Genomic DNA, 22,372 nt, shown 5'->3' with positions numbered 1-22,372 from the left:
TCCCCCTCCTCTCTTGCCTCCCTTTCTATCCTTCCTGTAGCATTTGTATCTTGGAACATTAAGCTGCCAGTCCTGCCTGTCCCTGAGCCATGTTTCTGTAGTTGCTGTGATATCCCAGTCCCATGTTCCTAACCATGCCCTGAGTTCATCTGCCTTCCCTGTTAGGCCCCTTGCATTGAAATAAATGCAGTTTAATTTATTAGTCCTACCTTGTCCCTTCCTGTCCTGACTGTTTGTTTGACTCACTTCTGTTCTCAACCGTACCAGTCTCTGATTGATCTCTTTCCTCACTATCTCCCTGGCACCCCGCCCCCCCCCCCAACCACCACCACCACCAGCACCATCGCCCTACTAGTTTAAGCAGTTCTAGCAAATTTCCCTGCCAGTATATTAGTCCCCTTCCAATTTAGGTGCAATCCGTCCTTCTTGTACAGGTCACTTCTACCCCAAAAGAGATTCCAATGATCCAAAATTGTGAATCCTTCTCCCATACACCAGCTCCTCAGCCATGCATTCATCTGCTCTATCCTCCTATTTCTACCCTCACTAGCACGTAGTACTGGGAGTAATCCAGATACTACTGCTCTCTAGGACCTCCTTTTTAAATTTCTGCCTAACTCTCTGTAATCTCCCTTCAGAATCTCAACGTTTTCCCTTCCTATATCGTTGGCTCCAATGTGGACAATGACCTCTTGCTGGCCCCTTGAGAACATTCTGCACCCTCTCTGAGACATCCTTGATCCTGGCATCAGGGAAGCAACCACCATTCTGGTTTTTTGCTGCTGGCCACAGAAACATCTGTCTGTACCTCAGACTATAGAATCCCCTAACACAATTGATGGCTTGGAAGCCAATGTACCCCTCGTTGCATTAGAGCCAGTCTTAATACCAGAAACTTGGGTGTTTGAACTACGTTCCCCTGAGAATCCATCACCCCCTACATTTTCCAAAACAGCATACCTGTTTGAAATGGGTATATCCACAAAAGACTCCTGCACTAGGGTGCCTACCTCTCTCACTTTTCCTGGAGTTAACCCATCTTTGTGACTGTATCTGAGACTTTCCCCCTCTTCCAATTCCTGCCATCCATCAAATTCCTCATTGCTCCTAACTGTCTCTCCAACTGTCCCCATTCGGTCTGATAAAATTTGCATCCAACAGCATTTATGGCAGATATAATCTGCACTAATCCTTAAACTCTCTTTAAACGCTCACATCTGACAAGAAGTACATATCACTGTACTAAAGGCCATTTTTCGTCCTTCACAATCTACAGACCCAGAAAATAACAGTCTTATTCCTCTGCAAAATACTGCCCCAGGTTAAATTATTAGTTATGGCTTATATTTTAAGTTTTTAATCAAAAGGCATATCTCCAAAAACACAATCAAGAAAGAACCCACTCTACTCACTACTGCAGCCTTTTTATTGGACACAACGTAAAACAACGATTAACTTATCTGATTCTGTGCTGTGAACTTCGTCCGAACAGGTTTGTCCAAGATTAGCTGTGAATTTCACTGTTTGTCAATTTTCCCAGACGCACTCTGATGTCCAGCAATACATGAATTCAAACAGCAAAGGCAGTAACTGTGCAGGTTCTCTCTCTCTCCTGCACTGTCCTCACCATGTGCTTCCTTTCTGTTGTTCTTCCTTTTAAAACTGCTGTTGTTTTCACTTTTTTTTTCCAACGTTCCAAAACAATGCAATAGTATATGAAACAGTAATTGCTGCTTCTGGAATTCGAGGAAATCACCTCCCACACCTAAAATACCTCAAAAGGAGCAGCTGTTACAGCCAGAAATTTTTTCCCATCCTCCATCTTGGATTACCCAGTCTTTCTATTCTTCTGACCAAATTGAATGAACTCTCTCTCACTGAATAAAATTTCATTTACTAAATTTGGGCTCATTCAGTTAATGTACCTGTGTATCCATTTGTAAATTTATTTCTTCATTAGAGCTTACTTTCTGAGCTATTTTAATGTCATCTGTAAATTTGGCTATAGTACTTTCTGTCCCTAAGTCCAAGTCATTAATATTGATTTTAGATGTTTGGGGTCCAAGGACCAAACCCTGTTGCACTGGACTAGCTACGTCTTGACAACCAGAAAAAGACCCATTTATCTTAACTCTGTTTTCTGGTGGTTAACCAGTTCTCTATCCAAGTTAATGAATTATCCGTAACCCCATGTGACCTTACCTTGTACATTAAACTTTAGTGTTTCGCCTTATTAAATGCCTTCTGAAAGTCCAGATATGCTGTATCTACAGGATATCAATCATCCATATTGCTTGTTACATCTTCAAAATATGGGTTGGAATAGTGGCTCAGTGGTTAACACTGTTGCCTCACAGCGCTAGGGACCTGGGTTCAACTTTACCCTCCGTCTGCGTGGAATTTGTACATTCTCCTATGTCTGTGTGGATTTCCTCCCACAGGTTAGGTGGATTGGCAGTGCTAAATTGTCCATAATGTCCAGCGGTGTGCAGGCTAGGTGGATTAGCCATGGCAAATGCAGGTTTATAGAGATAGAGTAGAGATGGTGCATCGAGGTTAAATGTTCTTTGGAGGATCAGTGTGGAAACGATGGGTAGAATGGCTGCTTCCACACTGTAAGGATTCTGTAAACAGTAATATACTGTTAATAAAACCATACTGACTCTGATTGTAGTTTGACTTAATGTCCTGTTTTTATTTCCTTAATTATGGATTCTAACAATTTTCATATGACTCATGTTAGACTAACTGGTCTGCAGTTTCTTACTTTCTGCTCCCCCCTCCCTTTGTGAATAAGGATGTTATATTAACATGTTTCCAATCCACTGAAACCTTTTCTGTGTCCAGGGAATTTTGGATTCTTATAATCAGTGGATATCACTTTCCTTAGGACCCTAGGATATAATCATGAGGCTCTGGTAATTTATCTGTCTTCAACTCTATAGTTTGTGCAGTTCTTTTTTTCCTAGTGGTGGTAATTGTTTTAAGTTCCTCCCTTCCTTTAACCACTGCATTACCTGTTAATTTTAGGAAAACTGAAGCAAAATAATGATTTCGTGACTGCTATATCCGTGTTCCCTATTATCAACTCCCTAGTCTCATTCCCTGAGAGAACAATATTTACTTCAGCTACACTTTCTTTTTATATACTTATAGAAGCTGTTGCTATTCAGTTTTCTACTTTGCCCTGCTTTTCTATTGTAATTTGCCTTTGTTTTTAATTACTTTTTTTATTAACCTTTTGAACTTTAAACATTTCTCAATCTTCCATCATGCCATTTGCATTTGCACAATGGTATTTCCTGATTTTTGTCTTCAACTTCTTTGCTTAGCCATGGTAATTTATTCTGCCCCCTGCCAAAAAAAAACCTTCCTTTCTGGAATATATTTTAGTTGGGAGCAATTGAGTATGTCCTTATGCAACTGCTCATTAACTGTCTTGCCTTTGAGACTGCCCGCTGATACTGGATGATCAGATCTGTCTTACTGCTGATGTAATGACCTTTATTTAAGTCCTGAACACTAATATGGACTCCAGTTTCTTGCCCTCCAACTGATTTAGAGGAGCTTCCTCTCTGGTTGCTCCAAGAAACAATATCTAACATATTTAATGAATTCTCTCTTGAGGATACCCTTGCCAATTTGAATGCACCCAGATCATTGTCAAGTACACCTAGAAAATCTAGTGTGTACCAGGTTAAAACAGGACTGAAAAATATTCTGTTTCAGGAATAATAAAAGGCTATTACTGTTGTTTATTTTCCAGGTGCGTCAAGACTTAGTCGAAGAATATGAGCAGGTCAAAAGTATTGTTAACACTTTGGAAAGCTTTAGAGTAGAGAAACCTCCAACTGATTTCTCTGTACCTCAGCAAGATGAATCTTCCAGAGATCCCAGTGTTTGGCCACCACCTATTCCTGTTGAACACCGGTGTGTAAAATGAGCAATACTGAATGTTAGTTTAGTAAAATTGAGTTTTGGGTATGAATTTTCTTTAGTAGTTAAGACTCCTTTTTAAAAAAATCTATATCCAACATCAATGTTCGAAAATTGTTTTTATATAGAGGGTTGAGATTAAGGGGATGTGAAGGGGTGGGGAGTAACAAAGTCAATGTTGTAAGGCCAAAAAGTAGTCTGTGGTTAATATTGTTCAAATAGTATAAGAAATTGCAGCTGCAGTAGATCACACCATCCAGCAAGGTTGCTGCACCTGAGCTATGTCACCTCCAGTGTCTCACCCCATCCCATTTTTCCACTATTCCCCTTTCACCCAAATATTTTTTGATATCGTTCTAAAGTATCCTCTAAGCATGCAGTGTCCTTTAGGTTAGACAATTATAAGCAATGGTCATTCAAATGGGGTTTAATGTCATCAAATTCTAATTACTGATCCCCTTTTTGTGAGACTATGACTTTAGTTCTAAATATTCTAGCCAGGAATACAAGCTTGCAGCATTAATTAGAAACTTGATTTGTTGGGCTTGTAAACTCCCCCTGCATACCACTATTTACTGAAAGGTATGCTGCTTTCCAAGTTATATAATTTACTCTTACCTATATAATGCATCTGGGAACTGGTTGCCAGGACAGCTGGTTTGCAATGCAGCATGATGTCATCTACGTGGGTTCAGTTCCTGATGGAGGTCTTCTCAATCTCGTCTGAAGCATCTTGACCTTGCACCATAATAACTCTCCCGTGGACTTGAACCCAGGCTTCCCAGCCCAGAGGAAGGGTCACTGCCACTACTGTACCAGAGCCCTTCTTCCTCTCGTCTATTTAGTTTTTTTGTTCTATTTCCAGAAGTGCTCTTACACAAAACTGAATGGTTCACCCCCTCACCTATTCTTTTTAAATCAACCAGTTCAAGGATGTTCTTACTTCTGGAGCAAGTGGAATTTGAATCCGGGCCTCCTGGCTGAGACGTAGGAGCACTACCACTGTACTTCGAGAGCTATTTCCCCTTCTCATCTAAGACAATGATATGGATTATAAATACCTGAGGTCCATGTACTGACTACAGGCATTACACTGGTCACCCCCAAGTCCTGAATATACTTCCTTTTGAATAGGCTGAGTTGGTGTATTATCAGTAATGGCTTACTTTCTGGACATCATTTGACAGGAACACATGAATACTGCTTAACACAGTGTCGTGTTGAATTTCACAGAGCTCCTTTGATGAAGCGGCAGAATCGTGAGGTTAAATCTGCACGAAAAGAGTCACCTGTTGTCCAGGCAAGAGGTCTTGTGGGTCGAGGTCAGCAGGCTGGTAGAGCTGAAAAATCTAGCAGCAAGCATAGCAGTGATTCCAAAACAAGAGGGAAAGAGGACAAGGTATAATTTTGGTGCTGCTTGGTAATTGTGCAATTGTGAAACTTGTTGACAATTGTTTTTGCTCATAGGATGACCAGTTATCATCTATAACTTTTTAGATGTTTAAATCATCAAATTGTATGCCTCTTTCAAACCACGTACTTTGTGTTATTTTTGTTTATGTTTATTTTCATTTTCATTTTTCTTTCTGCCTGGGTGTATGTTCAGGACAAGATTTGCCCAGAGAAACTGTTTAATTGGTCTTTTCATTAAGACCCGTAGTCTGTAGCATGACAGCACCTCTCTGGCTGTCCACCTGACCAGTTACTGTGGGAACAGCACACAAGCAGAAAACTTCCAGACTGCAAAGAGTCAAGATTGGTCTTGTTCTCTTGCGCAATCTGCAGCGAACTAACAAAGATCATCAGCTATTCTCTTTTACCATTTCCTCTAAGCCATTGCCTGTAACCAGTGACTAGAGAAACAGAGCAATCAGTGTGCCATCTGCCTTATGTATTCAATAGGATGCGGAAATTACATCAGAAACACTTGAAAGAAGCAAAAGGAGTACCCTGAATACAGATTTGTCAGCCTGAGTCTAACAGACAGATCAATTGGGCACTTTGAGTATTTTGTATTCTTCTTAACTTTTGTCACAAACTCAGAGTAAGTAGGCTTTAGTATCAGTGCAATTTCCAAAGCAGATTGTGACATAAACAGATTCATAATTGTCTTCTGCTCGGTCTTTGGCCTAGTGAGGAAAAGCGTAATTGAGAACAAAGATTTCAAAACTGACATTAAGTTTACTGGGCAAAGATTTAGACAATCTACAGTCGGTACCTCAAAGCATTGGAGATACCATTTGTAGAGGTTTCATAAGATCCTTCCATTTGTTTGTCAAGAAAGGTGTTCTAACAGCCGTGTGCGCTACCAAGTCAACTTGCAGAGTGTGTAGATGCTAATCAATTAAAAAATGAGCTCTTCTGGGCAGAACAAGTCATTTGTATGTCTTGCACCAGATACAACTGTTGTAATTAGACTCATTGAGGACATTCTCAGGAGGATAACAGAATTGCTTTGGGGATAGTCTCAAAGCATTCTTGAAAATGTATATTCATACTTACTCATGGGAATCCCTAGCCTGTGATTGACTGAAATGTGAATGTTCATCCAGAAAGGCACCAACACATCAAAAGATTTCACTAGAATGTGCAGAGGCTTTGGAGGAAGTGTGCAAATTTCCAAGCAACTTTTCTACCCAACCCTTCAAACACAACAAGTGTATTTCAGAGTTTCTGATTGTTTAAATCCATTGTGCAATCTATAAAACCCTTTTGGATGGGAATGGAAGCAACTAATGATCTGTCCCAAGGGACTGCTGAAGAAGGCCTTGTAACTTGTCAGGCCAAACCTGAATGTTGTTGAGGTCTTCCATCGTATAGGCATGGACTGCTTCATCATCTGAGGAATGTGGCTAGTTACATCGGATTTGTTTCTTTCCCCTTCCAAATCCTCAGTGAGGTAATCTGGTATGTTGTAACTTGTAATTATTTAAATCTGGTTTTGCCATGAGGTGTAGGAAACCCAATATGTTTGATCTATCAGTTTCAATTTTCAACCTACATGTGGCAATGAAACAAATTCACATTATTTATTTTGAACTTTTTATTGATATTGTTTTTATGCAAACAAATAGTGTAACTCTGAAGCACCAGAAGGATCAATTGATTCTAATTGCAATGAAGAAATAAATTCCATAAGGATCCTTTTTTCAATTTTGAAAAATAAAATTGTATTTCACTGAGCAGGTGAATGAAGATTTTAAGGACCATTGATAATGAATATTCATTTTATTGCTTTTTTCCAACTGTATTTTTCAAGCAATTCAGTGTTCTGCCTAAAATTAAAATGGTGCAATGACTTCAAAATATAAAACTAGATAAAGTAAACATGACTGCTCACTAGAAATGGCTTCTTTAGCAGTGTTGCAGCAGCAGAATTTCATATTCAGTAATGATTTTGGTCTGAATTTGGTGATTAGCAATGAAGCAATGACATGCACCATTGATCACAAAATAAAGTCTGAAGTGGAGGTGTAGTTTGTAAATTTCACTCCAGTTTCAGCATGGCTGTGCAGGATTCACTAAATCTGAAGAAATTAGAAAGGATACAGGTTGGGAAGGATAGTGAATAGATGAACATTCAGAATCTGTCCAAATTAAACTACAGTGTAGATTCATGTTAAAAAGTAATCGAAGCAAACGATTAGGTTAGCAGAATCATAATAAATTTTAATAAAGTCAAGCGAATCATATTAAAAACCATTTATATATCTATGGATCATGGATGTTTTAAAAGAGACTTTAAATTGTTTTAAAAAGTGAGATCCTTCCCACAATTTAGAAACTGTAATACGTTTTAGTATTTGTGTCCTTGATAGCTTGGATTTTTCAGTCATGAGATTTTGAAGGCACTACACGTTGTAATGAACACACTTTGTTCAAGCAGGCGTTCAGGCCAAACTATTGCTGCTGCTATTTCTTATGTTAACTGTGAAGTCAGTGAATACAGTATTGAAATCCTGTGGGCAGTGCAGATGGTCTACTGCTGTTTGCATATGTACATACTACAGTGTATCTAAAAGTTTATCTGTGCCTCACCTGTACAGCTGTGCTAAATATCTCCAACTTTACTGTTATTAGCACAGGAATACCTAATCAATTAATTTTGACTATTTTATTAGTGGGAACCAAATATTAAAATATTGTACAATATCAAATTATTTTCTTTAAGTAAAAGTAGTTAAATACTCCATTCTTAATCTTGGACAGCATTCATATATCTGTCTTCTGTCTTTGTAAGTGTCCAATAGCTGCATTTCACCAATTATGTTTTGCTGATTTAGAGATGACGGTTGGACTGGGGTGTATGAAGTTAAAAATCACACCACACCAGGTTATAGTCCAACAGGTTTAATTGGAAGCACATTAGCTTTCGGAGCGCTGCTCCTTCATCAGCTGGTTGTGATAACCAGCTGATGAAGGAGCGGCGCTCCGAAAGCTAGTGTGCTTCCAATTAAACCTGTTGGACCATAACCTGGTGTGGTGTGATTTTTAACTCTGTTTTGATGCTCACCATTTGCATGTTCAAAGAATGGGAGAAAGTGAAGACTGCAGATGCTGGAGGTCAGAGTCGAAAAGTGGTGCTGGAAAAGCACAGTTGGTCAGGCAGCATCCAAGGAGCAGGAGAATTGACATTTTGAGCATGAGCTCTTCATCAGGAATCACATTGATGAAGAGCTCATGCTTGAAACGTTGACTCTCATGCTCAAAGAATAGGTCTTGAATGAATCTGTATCTGCCTTCTGATATGTGCTTTAAAAATTTACTATGTCTTTTTGTGCACTGATATATAGTAATGATGAAATATTAATTATGATCTCTTGTTAACTTGATTATAGAGCAGAAGGAACCTGCAGGAAGCATCAGGAGATGGAGATGGGAAAAGATTTGATGGAACTGGTTATGATAAGGACTTGGTTGATGTTCTGGAGAGAGATATTATTTCCAGGAATCCCAATGTCCATTGGTATTATAATTTTAATACAGGAGTTTTTAAAATACTCTGGCTTTGGTCACGGGTGCAAAACCTAGCATGTTCATTTTTTGTTCAGGGATGATATAGCTGATTTAGAAGATGCCAAGAGACTTTTGAGAGAAGCTGTTGTGCTACCAATGTGGATGCCTGACTTCTTCAAAGGAATAAGGCGACCCTGGAAGGTAGGAATTAGTTTCTGTTGAGATTTTTATAGAATTATTATATTTTGTAGCACAAAGAGACATGTGACCTACACTTTCACTTTTCCCTGACACTTAACAAATCTTCAAGAACACGTTGAATTGTCTTTTTAAAATTCCCATGGAATCTGATTCCACCATATTTTCAGGTGTTGTGTTTCAGATCTTAACTCTGTATGATTGCATTTTTGCTCCTTTCTCATCTCGTTTTATTTTGCCAATTATTTTAAATTTGAGAACTGGGTGCTTAGCCTTTTGGCAAAGGAAATAGTTTCTCTATACCTGCTCTGTGTAAACCTGTCCACTTCGAATTTCTCTGTTAGCTGTCTCTCTGTTTAACCGTCAGAAAAGGAGAATCTCAACTCCTCCAGTCTCTCCACATATCAGGATTTAAAGGAAATTAGCTCTCTGGGATAAGTTTTGTCTCCGCCATGAGGTCATGACACTCTCTTTTTCAAGTGGTCAGAATTGTGCACATTGTTCCAGCTAAGGCTTAGCCAAAGATTTATGAAGGTTTTGCATTATTTTCTTGTTTTGTACAAAATGTCTTTAGCAAAACTGGAGTCAGTGGAAATGAAGGGGGGGGGGGGGGGGGGTGGGGGGAGTTAATTCTCTGCTGTTTGGAATCATATCTGGCACATAAGGAGATGATTATGGTTGTTGGGAGTCAGTCATCCCAGCTCCAGGGGAACATTGCTGCAGGAGTTCCTCAGGGTTTTAGGCCCAACTGTCTTCAGCTGTCTTCTACCTGAAAGTCCCTGCTGTAATCTACTCATTATTCTGACTTTGGGGGTATGTTATTATTTCTTCAGTGTAGCTGGGTCAAAATCCTGAAACTCCCTCCGTGATGGCATTGTAAGTCAACCATAGCAAATGAAGTATTACAGCCAAAAAGGCAGCTCACCAAGAACGCAGCTGAGGATGGGTAATAAAGGTTGACCCAGCCAGTGATGCTCACATCACACGAATGAATTAAATAAAACATAATCTTGCCACTGAAACTTGGTGTACATAATTATTTTAGAAATAATTCTGGTGCTCCTGTTGCACTTAAAAAATGAGTTATTAGATGTATCCTCTTGTGGAATTTGGGCACAGCAAGCTCCTCTGGACAGTAATATGATAAGAACAAGGTAAACATATTTTCTTGTGGCATTCATTGAGGGATACTTAGTGGAAACCAAGTATAGCTTCCCTGCTCTACTTTGAAATAGTGCCATGGATTTATTATGTTCAGTTGAGAGGGCAGAAGGAACTTTGGTTTAACATTTAGTACAAGGATAACATTTCCACTTGTGCACTTGTTAAAGCAGTAGAGTGTCAACAAAAGTTTTTGTATTTGAGTCCTGGAGTAGGTCTTTAACACTCAATGTCCGATTTAAAAATCCACTGAGCTAGCCTACATCTTGAATGGGAGTGCAGATTGTTATCTAAATGACAATTAGATTGAGAAAGTGGGAAGATGTAATGAGACCTTGGTGCCCTCATACACCAGTCACTGAGGAAGCATGGTGTAGCAGGCAGTGCAGAAGGCAAATATTATGATGGCCTTCATAGTGAGAAAATTAGAGTGCAAGAGCAGTAGGCCTTACACTGCCTTGGTGAGACCACACCTGTAGTATTGAGAGCAGTTTTGGCCTCCTTACCTGAGGAAGGAAAATGAGGAATCTTGTAGAAACCTATCAATTCCAGAAAGACTAGACAGGTTAAGCGGAGGAAAGATACTCCTGATGTCCAGAATCAAGGGTCGCAGTTTAAGGTTATGGCCATTTAGTACTCCGAAGAGGAGAAATTGCTTCAGAATAGTGAGCCCATGGAATTCACTGCCACAAAATGTAGTTGAGGCCAAAACATTGAACAGTTTCGAAAAGGAGTTGGATATAGTTCTCACTATTAAAGGCATCAGTCGGTATACAAAGTTAAAAATCACACAACACCAGGTTATAGTCCAACAGGTTTATTTGGAAGCATTAGCTTTGGAGCGCTACTCCTTCATCAGGTGGATGTGGAGTATAAGATCATAAGACACAGAATTTATAGTAAAAGTTTACAGTGTGATGTAACTGAAATTATATATTGAAAAAGACCTGGATTGTTTAAGTCTCTCTTTTTTTTAATTACCATGTTGGTTTCAGTTCTTTAATACGCAAATTGCAAAGCCTTTTTTAAAAGTTACATTCTCAAGTAAGCTTTAACAATTGGTGTTATGTCGGCCCAGATAATGCATTTCAGGTGTGAGTTGCCCTGTGTGAGACTCCATGTGAATCCATGTAAGATTCTGCAAATCTTTTTTTAGATTAGAATCAGTCTGACCATTGTGGCACAGATAGTCTCACACAGGGCAGCTGACATCTTCAATGCATTATCTGGGCCGACATGATACCAATTGTTAAAGTTCACTTGAGAATGTAACTTTTTTAAAAAAAAGTTTTGCAATTTACATATGAAAGAACTGAAACCAACATGGTAATTCAAAAAAATGAGACACACAACAAACAATCCAGGTCTTTTTCAATATAGAATTTCAGTTACATCACACTAAGTCTTTGCTATAAATTCTGTCTTACAATCTTATACTCCACAACCATCTGATGAAGGAACAGCACTCCGAAAGCTAGTGCTTCCAATTAAACCTGTTGGACTATAACCTGGTGTTGTGATTTTTAACTTTGTACAACCCAGTCCAACACCAGCATCTCCAAATCAGTGGCTATGGGGTGGGAGAAAATTGAAACCGGGCACTGAGTTGGATGATCAGCTATGATCATGTTGAATGGCAGAGCAGGCCATAAATGCTGATTGGCCTACACTGTTCATGTTTTTTATGTTTCTCTGTTAAAAATGACATTTGCTGTTATACTTGCTGGTTATTTACGATCTTTGTCCTTGGCGTAGAAATCAGTTGGTAGCATTCCACTTTCTTTTTGTTTACAACAGTATGACACTAACTTAGTAGTGGGGCTACCAAATCCCAATGTTGGATCCCTTGCTTATATTACTGATGGGTCTAATAACTACTGCCGGTTCCCTGACTGATAGTGGAGCAGGTGCTTGACTGGGTAAGACTTCAGGTTTCTTCAGGAGCTGCATGGAATACCGCTGTAGATTTTAAAGATTGTACAGGAAGAAGGTTGATGCGAAAAACTGGATTTCTTTTGTATAATTGCTTCATGTGAAGTCCTTCATATCATTTTGTGACCTACTTTGCTTCAAAGACTATGCTCTTGCATTTGTCTTTTCTTGCTGTTGCTTGGAGATGCTAGTCCCTCTGGACAAGCCAGGAAAGATGACAATCTGGATTGAGAAATGATCATCTTGGCAGTATGACTTTCAAGGAATAATGTTCCCATGACTTAAACCTTCCATGAGTTGAAAGGCAAAGGCTGACCCTCTTTGGGAGGGTTTAAACTAACTCCGCGGGGGCATGGGAACCAGGACTGTAGCTTTAGGGTACAGGACCTTGAGTGTAGGGAGGTTAGGAATAATGCAGCGATCTCTAAGGAGGGTGCCTGTAACCAGAAAGGTGGATTGAAGTGTGTATACTTCAATGCCAGAAGTATAAGGAATAAGGTAGGTGAACTTGCAGCGTGGGTTGGTACCTGGGACTTCGATGTTGTGGCCATTACAGAGACGTGGGTAGAACAGGGACAAGAATGGCTGTTGCACGTTCCAGGGTTCAAATGTTTTAGTAGGATCAGACATGGGGGTAAAAAAGGGGGAGGCGTGGCATTACTTGTCAAAGACAGTATCACAGCAGTGGAATGGACGATGGAAGAGGACTTGCCATCTGAGGTAGTTTGGGCTGAGGTTAGAAATAGGAAAGGTGAGGTCACCCTGTTAGGTGTTTTCTACAGGCCTCCTAATAGTCCTAGAGAAGTAGAGGATAATATTGCGAGGATGATTCAGGAAAAGAGTGAAGGTAGCAGGGTGGTTGTTATGGGGGACTTTAACTTCCCAGATATTGACTGGGAGAGCTATAGCTCGAGTTCATTAGATGGGTCGGTGTTTGTACAATGTGTGCAGGAGGGTTTCCTGACACAATATGTCGACAGGCCAACAAGAGGGGAGGCTATATTGGATTTGGTTCTAGGTAATGAACCAGGCCAGGTGTTAGACTTGGAGGTAGGTGAGCACTTCGGGGACAGTGACCACAACTCGGTGACTTTTACTTTAGTGATGGAGAGGGATAATCGTGCGCCGCAGGGCAAGAGCTATAGCTGGGGGCAGGGAAATTATGATGCAGTGAGGCATGACTTAGGTTGTGTGGATTGGAAAAACAGGCTTCAAGAGAAGAACACTAATGAGATGTGGGGATTGTTCAAGGAGCAGCTACTGCGTGTCCTCGATAGGTATGTACCAGTCAGGCATGGTGTAAAGGGCCTTGTGAGGCAGCCGTGGTTTAGTAAGGAATTGGAGTCCCTTGTGAAAGGGAAGAAGGCGGCATATGTAAAGATGAGGCGTGAAGGTTCAGTAGGGGCGATTGAGAGTTATAAGGTAGCCAGGAAGGAGCTAAAGAGGGAGCTAAGAGAAGCGAGAAGGGGACATGAAAAGTCTTTAGCTGGTAGGATTAGGGAAAACCCAAAGGCTTTCTATAGGTATGTCAAGAATAAAAGGATGACTAGGGTAGGTATCGGTCCAGTCAAGGATAGTAGTGGGAAGTTGTGTGTGGAGGCTGTTGCTGATGTGAATATGGAATCACAAATAATTAGAATGGATGCCCTGGAAATATGCAGGGAAGAGGTTTTGGGAATATTGGAAAGGATGAATATAGATAAGTCTCCTGGGCCTGATGGCATTTACCCCAGGATCCTATGGGAAGCTAGGGAGGAGATAGCAGAGCCATTGGCCTGGATTTTTATGTCGTCATTGTCAACGGGAATAGTACCAGAGGACTGGAGGATAGCGAATGTGGTCCCATTGTTCAAGAAAGGGAGTAGGGATAGCCCTAGTAACTATAGGCCAGTGAGTCTGACTTCAGTGGTGGGCAAAGTCTTAGAGAGAATGGTAAGGGATAAGATTTATGAACATCTGGGTAGGAATAACGTGATCAGGGATAGCCAGCATGGTTTTGTGAAGGGCAGGTCGTGCCTCACAAACCTTATTGAGTTCTTTGAGAAGGTGACTATGGAAGTGGATGAGGGTAAAGCAGTAGATGTTGTGTATATGGATTTTAGTAAGGCGTTCGATAAGGTTCCCCATGGTAGGCTAATGCTAAAACTTCGGAGGTATGGCATTGAGGATACATTAGAGGTTTGGATTAGGAATTGGCTGGCTGGAAGGAGACAGAGGGTAGTAGTTGATGGATTATGTTCATCTTGGAGCGCAGTTACTAGCGGTGTACCACAAGGATCTGTTTTGGGACCATTGCTTTTTGTTATCTTTATAAATGATCTAGAGGAAGGACTTGAAAGCTGGGTAAGCAAGTTTGCGGATGACACAAAAGTCGGTGGAGTTGTGGATAGTGAGGAAGGAAGTGGTAGGTTACAGCGGGATATAGATAAGTTGCAGAGCTGGGCGGAAATGTGGCAAATGGAATTCAATGTAGCTAAGTGCGAAGTCGTTCACTTTGGTAGGAATAACAAGATGATGGATTACTGGGCTAATGGTAGGCTACTTGGTAGTGTGGATGAGCAGAGGGATCTTGGTGTCTATGTACACAGATCTCTGAAAGTTGCCACCCAGGTAAATAGTGCTGTGAGGAAGGCATATGGTGTACTGGGCTTTATTGGCAGAGGAATTGAGTTCCGGAGTCCTGAGGTCATGTTGCAGTTGTATAAGACTCTGGTGAGGCCTCATCTGGAGTATTGTGTGCAGTTTTGGTCGCCATACTATAGGAAGGATGTGGAAGCTTTAGAACGAGTGCAGAGGAGGTTTACCAGGATGTTGCCTGGAATGGTAGGAAAACCTTATGAGGAAAGGCTGAGGCACTTGGGGCTGTTCTCATTGGAGAAGAGAAGGTTTAGGGGAGATCTGATAGAAGTGTATAAGATGATTAGGGGTTTAGATAGGGTAGATACTAAGAACCTTTTACCGCTAATGGAGTCAGGTGTTACTAGGGGACATAGCTTTAAATTAAGGGGTGGTAGGTATAGGACAGATGTTAGGGGTAGATTCTTCACACAGCGGGTTGTGAGTTCATGGAATGCCCTGCCCGTATCAGTGGTGAACTCTCCTTCTTTATGTTCATTTAAGCGGGCATTGGATAGGCATTTGGAAGTTATTGGGCTAGTATAGGTTAGGTAGGACTCGGTCGGCGCAACATCGAGGGCCGAAGGGCCTGTACTGCGCTGTATCCTTCTATGTTCTATGTTCTATGTTCATTAATTGTTTGTATACAACTTCAACAAAGAAGGAATCTAGATTTACAAAGTTCTGACATTATTTAGAGCTTGTCTCTCATTCATGAGTATAATGAGCTAGAGGAGAACTTTGCTATTATGAATATTCTTTAAATTTGGAATAGAATTTTAAGTGAAATTTTACTAATACTTTTCATATTCCAGGGTGTCTTAATGGTTGGACCACCAGGCACTGGCAAAACCATGTTAGCTAAGGCTGTGGCTACAGAGTGTGGAACAACTTTCTTTAATGTGTCCTCTTCCACATTAACTTCAAAGTACAGGGGAGAGTCCGAAAAATTGGTTCGTTTGTTATTTGAAATGGTAAGTAAAATTGCTTATGTATTTTCTATTTGGTTTCTTGATGTTATATAAGTAAAGATTAAATTTGATGTGAAAAGAAATATTTGTAATTTTGAAAAAAGCAGGGTTAGTCACATGACTTAATTCTATTCTCTTCTACCCCTGCCATCTCGACAGTTGTCCTTCCTGTCCCAAACATGAAAATGTAAGGCCAGGGTCTATCCACATTGCTATGATTGTATGTGAAAATTAATATAGAACCCAAAAGGTATCATTGCATTTTTCATCATGATTTTGGATGCAGGATTCTCATTGTGTAAGGTTGTCCTATTTGTTTGGCAAATCGTTAGTTCAATGCTACTACAAATCTGTTTTACTTTGTTTGGGTTGACTCTCTCATTCTGTACTGAAAACAAAGTTTTGTAATTTATACACTCCACAAAGTCCATGTAAAGGATCAGCATTACTGTATGATATCCCATAGCTTAGACCAACTATTATCTTAATGGAAAGTACTGATCATAAACAGCTCAGTGATAAATTGGGAATGAGTGGAATTTGAAAACAAAACTGAATTAAACATAGCCTAAATAATGTGTCTAATTAAACATTCTAATTAGGCCATTTGCATAAGTGGTGTGTTATAAATGTTAGAAGATTACTTAGAGTATGTACAGTTAGGCGCATTTATTTAGGCTGCGTATGGATTTAGTTTTATTGTCATTTGTAACGAGGAAATGCTAGATTATATTGTTTGTATTATCAACAAGTGGTGTTCTTTGGTTGATATATAAACCTATTAAAGTGGATATTTAAGATATTGTTTCTCTCTTTCCCCCCCCCCCCCCCCCCCCCCCGGCACCCCCAGGCCAGATTTTATGCTCCAACAACTATATTTATAGATGAAATTGATTCAATCTGTAGTCGCAGGGGTACATCTGATGAGCATGAAGCCAGCCGTAGAGTCAAGTCAGAGCTACTCATTCAGATGGATGGTACGTTTCCTGTCTGTTAAAGGCATTGGTAAATGAGCTGCACATAAATAATGTAATAATACTGAAGTTTTTTTTCCACACCTTCAACCTTCTGAAGTAGCCCCACTCAGATAAGCCTGTCTGTATGCTTGATTTTTTTTTCTCTCTGACTTTAGTAATTTTACTACTGGTCTTGTTCTTTGGATAGAGCTGAAACAAAATTGCAATGCAAATATTTTGAGCATGTTATTTGTTTCATTGTTTATAGACATTTGGTCGTCATGAACTAGAGTATTGTAAAACAGACACATTTCATTGAAGCTTTTTGTCATGCATTCATCAGAACATTTTGTAAGAAGTGCCCAAATAAAGGAAAACAACAATATTTATACTTTAGGAGAAGAGTGCTCATTGTTTAGCAAGTAGACTCTAATTTGTAGAGGCATTTCCACGAACATTGAAAACTGGATGTTTTGTTGCCAAGCATTGCATAAATTTTAACCAGGCTGGTTGACCCTGGTCAAGACATTGCCATAAGAAGTGGACCTGTTCCAGTTTTACTCGGCAAAATAGGTAACAGTCATTTATGTGGTACACTTCTCAGGGCTCTGCCTTAATAAATCAGTCAACCTGCCTCCTTTAAAATTTATGGTTAGTGTGACAATTAACTATCAGCCGCCATTAACTGATGTATTCTCCTCTGCAGAGTTAAGTAAGTAGGTATAAACTTGGCAGATGTAGCATAATGTGGAAAAATGTGAGGTTATACATTTTGGCAGGAAGGATAAGAAGAACTGATTATTTAAATAGAGAAAAACATTAGAAACTACAGTACAAAGCAATTTGGAGTCTCTGTATGATTCAGGAAAAAAATGCCAGATGACTCCAGTGGGTAATAGGGGAGACAAATGGACTGTTAGTCTCTTTTAAAGGGAATAGTGCATAACAGTAGGGAGGTCTCCCTAAAAACATTGGGCACTAGTTAGACCACAGTTGGAATACTGTGAACAATTTTGATCCCATTATCTAAGGAAGGATATAGTTTATTGAAGGCAATCCAGAGAAGGTTCACTGGGCTGATTCCAAATATGGAGGAGTTTTCTTAGGTTGAGCTTGTATGCATTGAAGTTTAGAAAGAGATTTGATCTTTTTGAAACATACACGATCCTTAGGGTCTTGACAAGGTATATGCAGAAAGATTTCTTTTCCCTGTGGGAATGTCTAGGGCTAGATGACACAATCAGAGGTTGCCAATTTAAGACAGGAGGAGGAAGTTCTTCTGTGTATGGTGAATCTATGGAATTCTTTGCTGCAGGTGGTTATAGCTGCAGGTCATTATTGAAGGCTGAGATCTGGCTTTTCAGTTAGCAAGGGAATAGAGGATCTTTGGGAAAAGTCAAAGTGGAAGTGGAGATTATCCGATCAGCCATGAATCATTGAACAGTAGTACAGACTTGATGGGCTGATTGGCTTAAATCTGCTCCTGTGTCTTGTGGTCTTAAATTACTTAATAAATAACATTAGTTGGGCAAGGTTTGCACTTGACATTATCCAGTCTTGGCTTTAAAAGTCTTTTCTGTGCTGGTGATTGTCAAAGTAAATTTATTCAGAGTTGCAACATTTGCAATTTTTGATTGCCTTAAAAGTGAAGAGCGAAAGGCAGTGGATTAATTACTTAGAAATTGAGTTGGTGTGCAACAAAATAAGCATTATGACAGAGCAACTGCAAGCCATGGAATTTTCTTTTCCCCACTCCTCTACATTAACACCTGATTTATTGAGTAACCTATCATTGAAAGGCCATCAACTATTGTTGAGTGCAGTTACTTGGAAAGGGTCTTTATGTACATTAAAACCGATCTATTGAACATGCACACTTATTTTCGCTCTGACCAAAGAAAAACCTAAACTATTTGATATATGGCTAGCTTAGTTTAAATTGATGCTTGCTGTATTTTGTGATGAGAAAAATGTTAAAATCTTTTCTGTAACACTAAGTTGAAGACGTTTAATATTTTCATTGCAGGTGTAGGGGGTGCTTCAGATAATGATGATCCCTCCAAAATGGTAATGGTATTGGCTGCCACAAATTTCCCATGGGATATAGATGAAGCTTTGAGGAGGAGATTAGAAAAAAGAGTATACATTTCATTGCCCACAGGTACAAGATTCTTGAATGGTACTAATGGCACACGTGAAGTCATTTGTGAATAGATACATGTTCAGTGTACTTTCAATTATGAGAAATATTAAATTTATTTTCTAAGGCAAATTCGTGATTATTTTATAATCGGTGCATGTATAACTGAAGATTATAATCTTCTAAAGCTAATGCCTGAGCTGTGTTGACAAGAAATAGGAAAAGTATAATCTGCTTCAGTTATGTTCTGGAATTACCTTGTCATTTTCTCTTCTTTGAACAGCACGTGGGAGGGCAGAACTACTGAAAATAAATCTCCGTGGAGTAGATGTTGCGCTCGGTGTTGATGTTACAGTTATTGCTGAGAAGATGGAAGGTTATTCTGGCGCAGACATCACAAATGTTTGCAGGTAAGGGTTTTAATGAATCCAAGTTAAAATGATGGTATAAAGGGTGGCCTAGCAAGTTTAGAAACAATAGTGTATTCTGTGGTTGTGGGTATGTTCGCTGAGCTGAGAAGTTGATTTGCAGACATTTCGCTCCCTGTCCAGGTGACGTCTTCAGTGCTTTGGAGCCTCCTGTGAAGAACTACTGTACTATGCCTTCTGGAATTTATTTGGTTCTGTTTCTGCTATTTCCTGTTGTTGGTTCTGGTTGTTTGTTGCAGTGGTTGGTATATTGGATCTAGGTCTGTGCTTGTTGATGATTCCGGTGGCCGAGTGCCATGCTCCGAGAAATTTTCTGGCTGTCCTATATTTAGCACAGTGGCCTAGTGGTTTGCACTACTGCCTCACAGTGCCAGGGACCTGGGTTTGATTCTCGCCTCGAGCGACTGTCTGTATTGAGTTTTTACGTTGTCCCTGTGTCTGCGTGGGTTTCCTTCAGGTGCTGCAGTTTCCTCCTGCAATAAAAGATATGCAGGTTCGGTGAATTGGCCATACTAACCTGTCCATAGTGTTCAGGAATGCGTGGGCTAGGTGGATTAGTCTAGGGTAAATGTAACAATAGTAGGGGAATGGATCTGTGTGTGTTACTCTTTGGAGGATCGGTGTGAACTTGTTGTGCTGAAAACCAGTTTCCACAATGTAGGGATTGTATGATTCTACATGATTCTTGTCCCCTGGTTGCTGTGTTGGCCCATGTGAATTTGTGGTCCTTTTCATCTGTGTGTATGGCTACTAGGCACAGCTGGCCATGGTGTTTAGTGGTGCAAAGATTGGAACAAATATCCCTACCACAAATCCAACACAAACTCTGGATCAGATATGTAGATGACATTTTTTGTTATCATTAAGAGATCAGAAAACGAGAATGCGCACCAGATTATCAACACCATACAGGGATCAGATTTACGAGAAAGGATGAAGTCGACAATCGACTCCCATTCTTGGATGTGATGGTGCAAAGAACACAGAACAGTGAACCATGAAACCCCCATGGCCAGTTATTTCTAGTAGTAATACACAGATGACAAGAACCACAAATTTGTCACTATGATCATAGGACAAGCTAAATATAGGACACCCAGAGAATTTCTTGAAACATCGCACTCATCCACAGACTCCATCAACAAGCACATAGACCTGGACCCAATATACCGGCCACTGAAAGCAGCAGAAACGAAACAAAGTAAATTCCAGAAGCAACAGTACAGTAGCGCTTCACAGGAGGCTCCAAAACTCTAAAGGTGTCATCTGGACAGAGGCTGCAATGTTTGCAAATCAACATCCCAGCTCAGCGAATGTACCACAACCATAACAAGTGGCACCCAAGTTACTAATCTTTACACAAATGTACTCCATTTTGAAAGTCAATATGAATTCTGGCATCAACAATCAAGCTTAAATCCCTTGAATTTAACTTTAATGTTACCTTGCATTTTAATGTAGGAACTGGGCTAAGACACTTCCTAGAAATGTAGTCAGACAACTAGATCACAGATTGTTCTTCCTTGTAGGCTAGTTTGACCACATTCATTGATTGATCATGAAGAGGTCAATAATGAAAGATGTATCCAAGCTGATGTACAGTGTAATCTTGGATTGAAACAAAGAATCTGATGCATGATAGAAATCTTACTTAAAGATTTATTTCTACAATTACTGCTTTAATTGCTTTTAGAGATGCTTCCATGATGGCAATGCGACGTCGCATTCAAGGCCTGTCTCCAGAAGAAATCAAAGCTTTGTCCAAAGAAGAGTTGCAAATGCCTGTAACCATGGATGATTTTGAATTGTCTCTTAAGAAAATCTCCAAATCAGTTTCTGCGTCAGATCTTGAAAAGTATGCAACATGGATGGCTGAGTTTGGTTCAGTGTAACTAATTTATGTAGTATACTTCATAAAATGAAAGGTTTTGAGTAATGCATACTGTGTAAACTCATAGGATATGAAGATTATTTTTGCACATTTGGTTCTTAAAGACAAGACATGATCAGTTTGAGCCTTGAGAATCAACTTTACAGCAATCTTGACTCTTGCAAAGCACTTTAATACACTACTAACTAATCTGACACATTTGGGAAAGATGAAGTCATTTCAAATTATTTGATGTATTAGCCTGTTGGTAAGAAAATAGGATTCCCCCACCCGGTACGTATTGTTGGTCAGATTATTATTTAGAATTTTAAAGATAAAACGCTACATTGAATACATCTCATTCTCTCTCTTTCCTATATTTATTGTCAGAAGCATTCCTTTATTAGATAGTTGAAATGTATAAAGTTAAGTAATATGGTGCATTATAGGAATGGAACTACTTGGTTTAGCTGCCAAATTTGAAATAAACCATGTTGCTTAACTACTTATAGATTTTATGGGCTATGTATTCAACAACCATAGTTCACAAAATTATAGCAATCTATTTGTCCATTAGGAGAATTTTTAAGAAGTTTCACTTTTTAAGGAACTTTTTTTAAAAAGTAGCTTGATAGGAACACTGCAAAATTCAATGTCTACTGATTGGGATGAATATTGTATGTAATAGTCAAGTTATAATCAGGCTCTTGAGCACATGGACAATATTGGGTTACAGACAGTAATATATTTTCAGAATTATTAACACTTCTCTGAAGAGTTTAAGTTCTGTGAAAAATGACTAAAGCTTCTATCATTCTTTATTTTTCTCTACCTTCAGTATGGTACGAGATTATCTGATTTTGTTCCAATGAAATTTTTAGTTTGTTTAAGAACCCAGGACATGCATGCTGATATTTAATTGTTACATGATTTGAATCCTTTTTAAGATTCATTCAAAATGGCACATTTCAAATTCCAGAGCCTCCTTGAGTTATAAGCATCAATTTGCCCTAAAGTTCTAATGTCACATTGCATATCTTAGCAACAGAAGAAGAAACTGCTTATCAATGTGACTTTGTATAAAGAGGAAAATCGGCAAAAAGCTGAGAAGATGGTCTACTCCACCCAAACTTATCCTATGCTTTCCAAAGCTTTATTTTAGTTTTGATATTTTGGTTATTAGCTGTGCCATTCAGCATGCTATTATA

The 22,372-nt window shown here is 39.4% G+C and overlaps 1 protein-coding gene across 2 annotated transcripts in view; it reads left to right on the top strand.

Annotated features, from left to right (window-relative positions):
• katnal1 (katanin p60 subunit A-like 1) overlaps nucleotides 1-21,600 on the top strand; it is a 42,144-nt gene extending 20,544 nt beyond the window's left edge. For both annotated transcript variants that reach the window (XM_060826766.1, XM_060826765.1), the window contains exons 3-11: nucleotides 3,767-3,930; nucleotides 5,170-5,335; nucleotides 8,775-8,902; nucleotides 8,988-9,093; nucleotides 15,615-15,773; nucleotides 16,621-16,747; nucleotides 18,753-18,887; nucleotides 19,150-19,276; nucleotides 20,988-21,600. In XM_060826766.1, the coding sequence (XP_060682749.1) occupies nucleotides 3,767-3,930; nucleotides 5,170-5,335; nucleotides 8,775-8,902; nucleotides 8,988-9,093; nucleotides 15,615-15,773; nucleotides 16,621-16,747; nucleotides 18,753-18,887; nucleotides 19,150-19,276; nucleotides 20,988-21,186 (1,311 nt within the window). In that variant the 3' untranslated portion in view covers nucleotides 21,187-21,600. The remainder of the gene's footprint in view (nucleotides 1-3,766; nucleotides 3,931-5,169; nucleotides 5,336-8,774; nucleotides 8,903-8,987; nucleotides 9,094-15,614; nucleotides 15,774-16,620; nucleotides 16,748-18,752; nucleotides 18,888-19,149; nucleotides 19,277-20,987) is intronic.
• The last annotated feature ends 772 nt before the right edge of the window (nucleotides 21,601-22,372 follow it).

The sequence above is a fragment of the Hemiscyllium ocellatum genome, chromosome 6, assembly GCF_020745735.1.
Source record: "Hemiscyllium ocellatum isolate sHemOce1 chromosome 6, sHemOce1.pat.X.cur, whole genome shotgun sequence".
Classification (NCBI taxonomy): Eukaryota; Metazoa; Chordata; class Chondrichthyes; order Orectolobiformes; family Hemiscylliidae; genus Hemiscyllium; species Hemiscyllium ocellatum.
The sequence above is the reverse complement of the archived record's forward strand: the minus strand, read 5'-3'. Positions and strand labels throughout refer to the sequence as shown.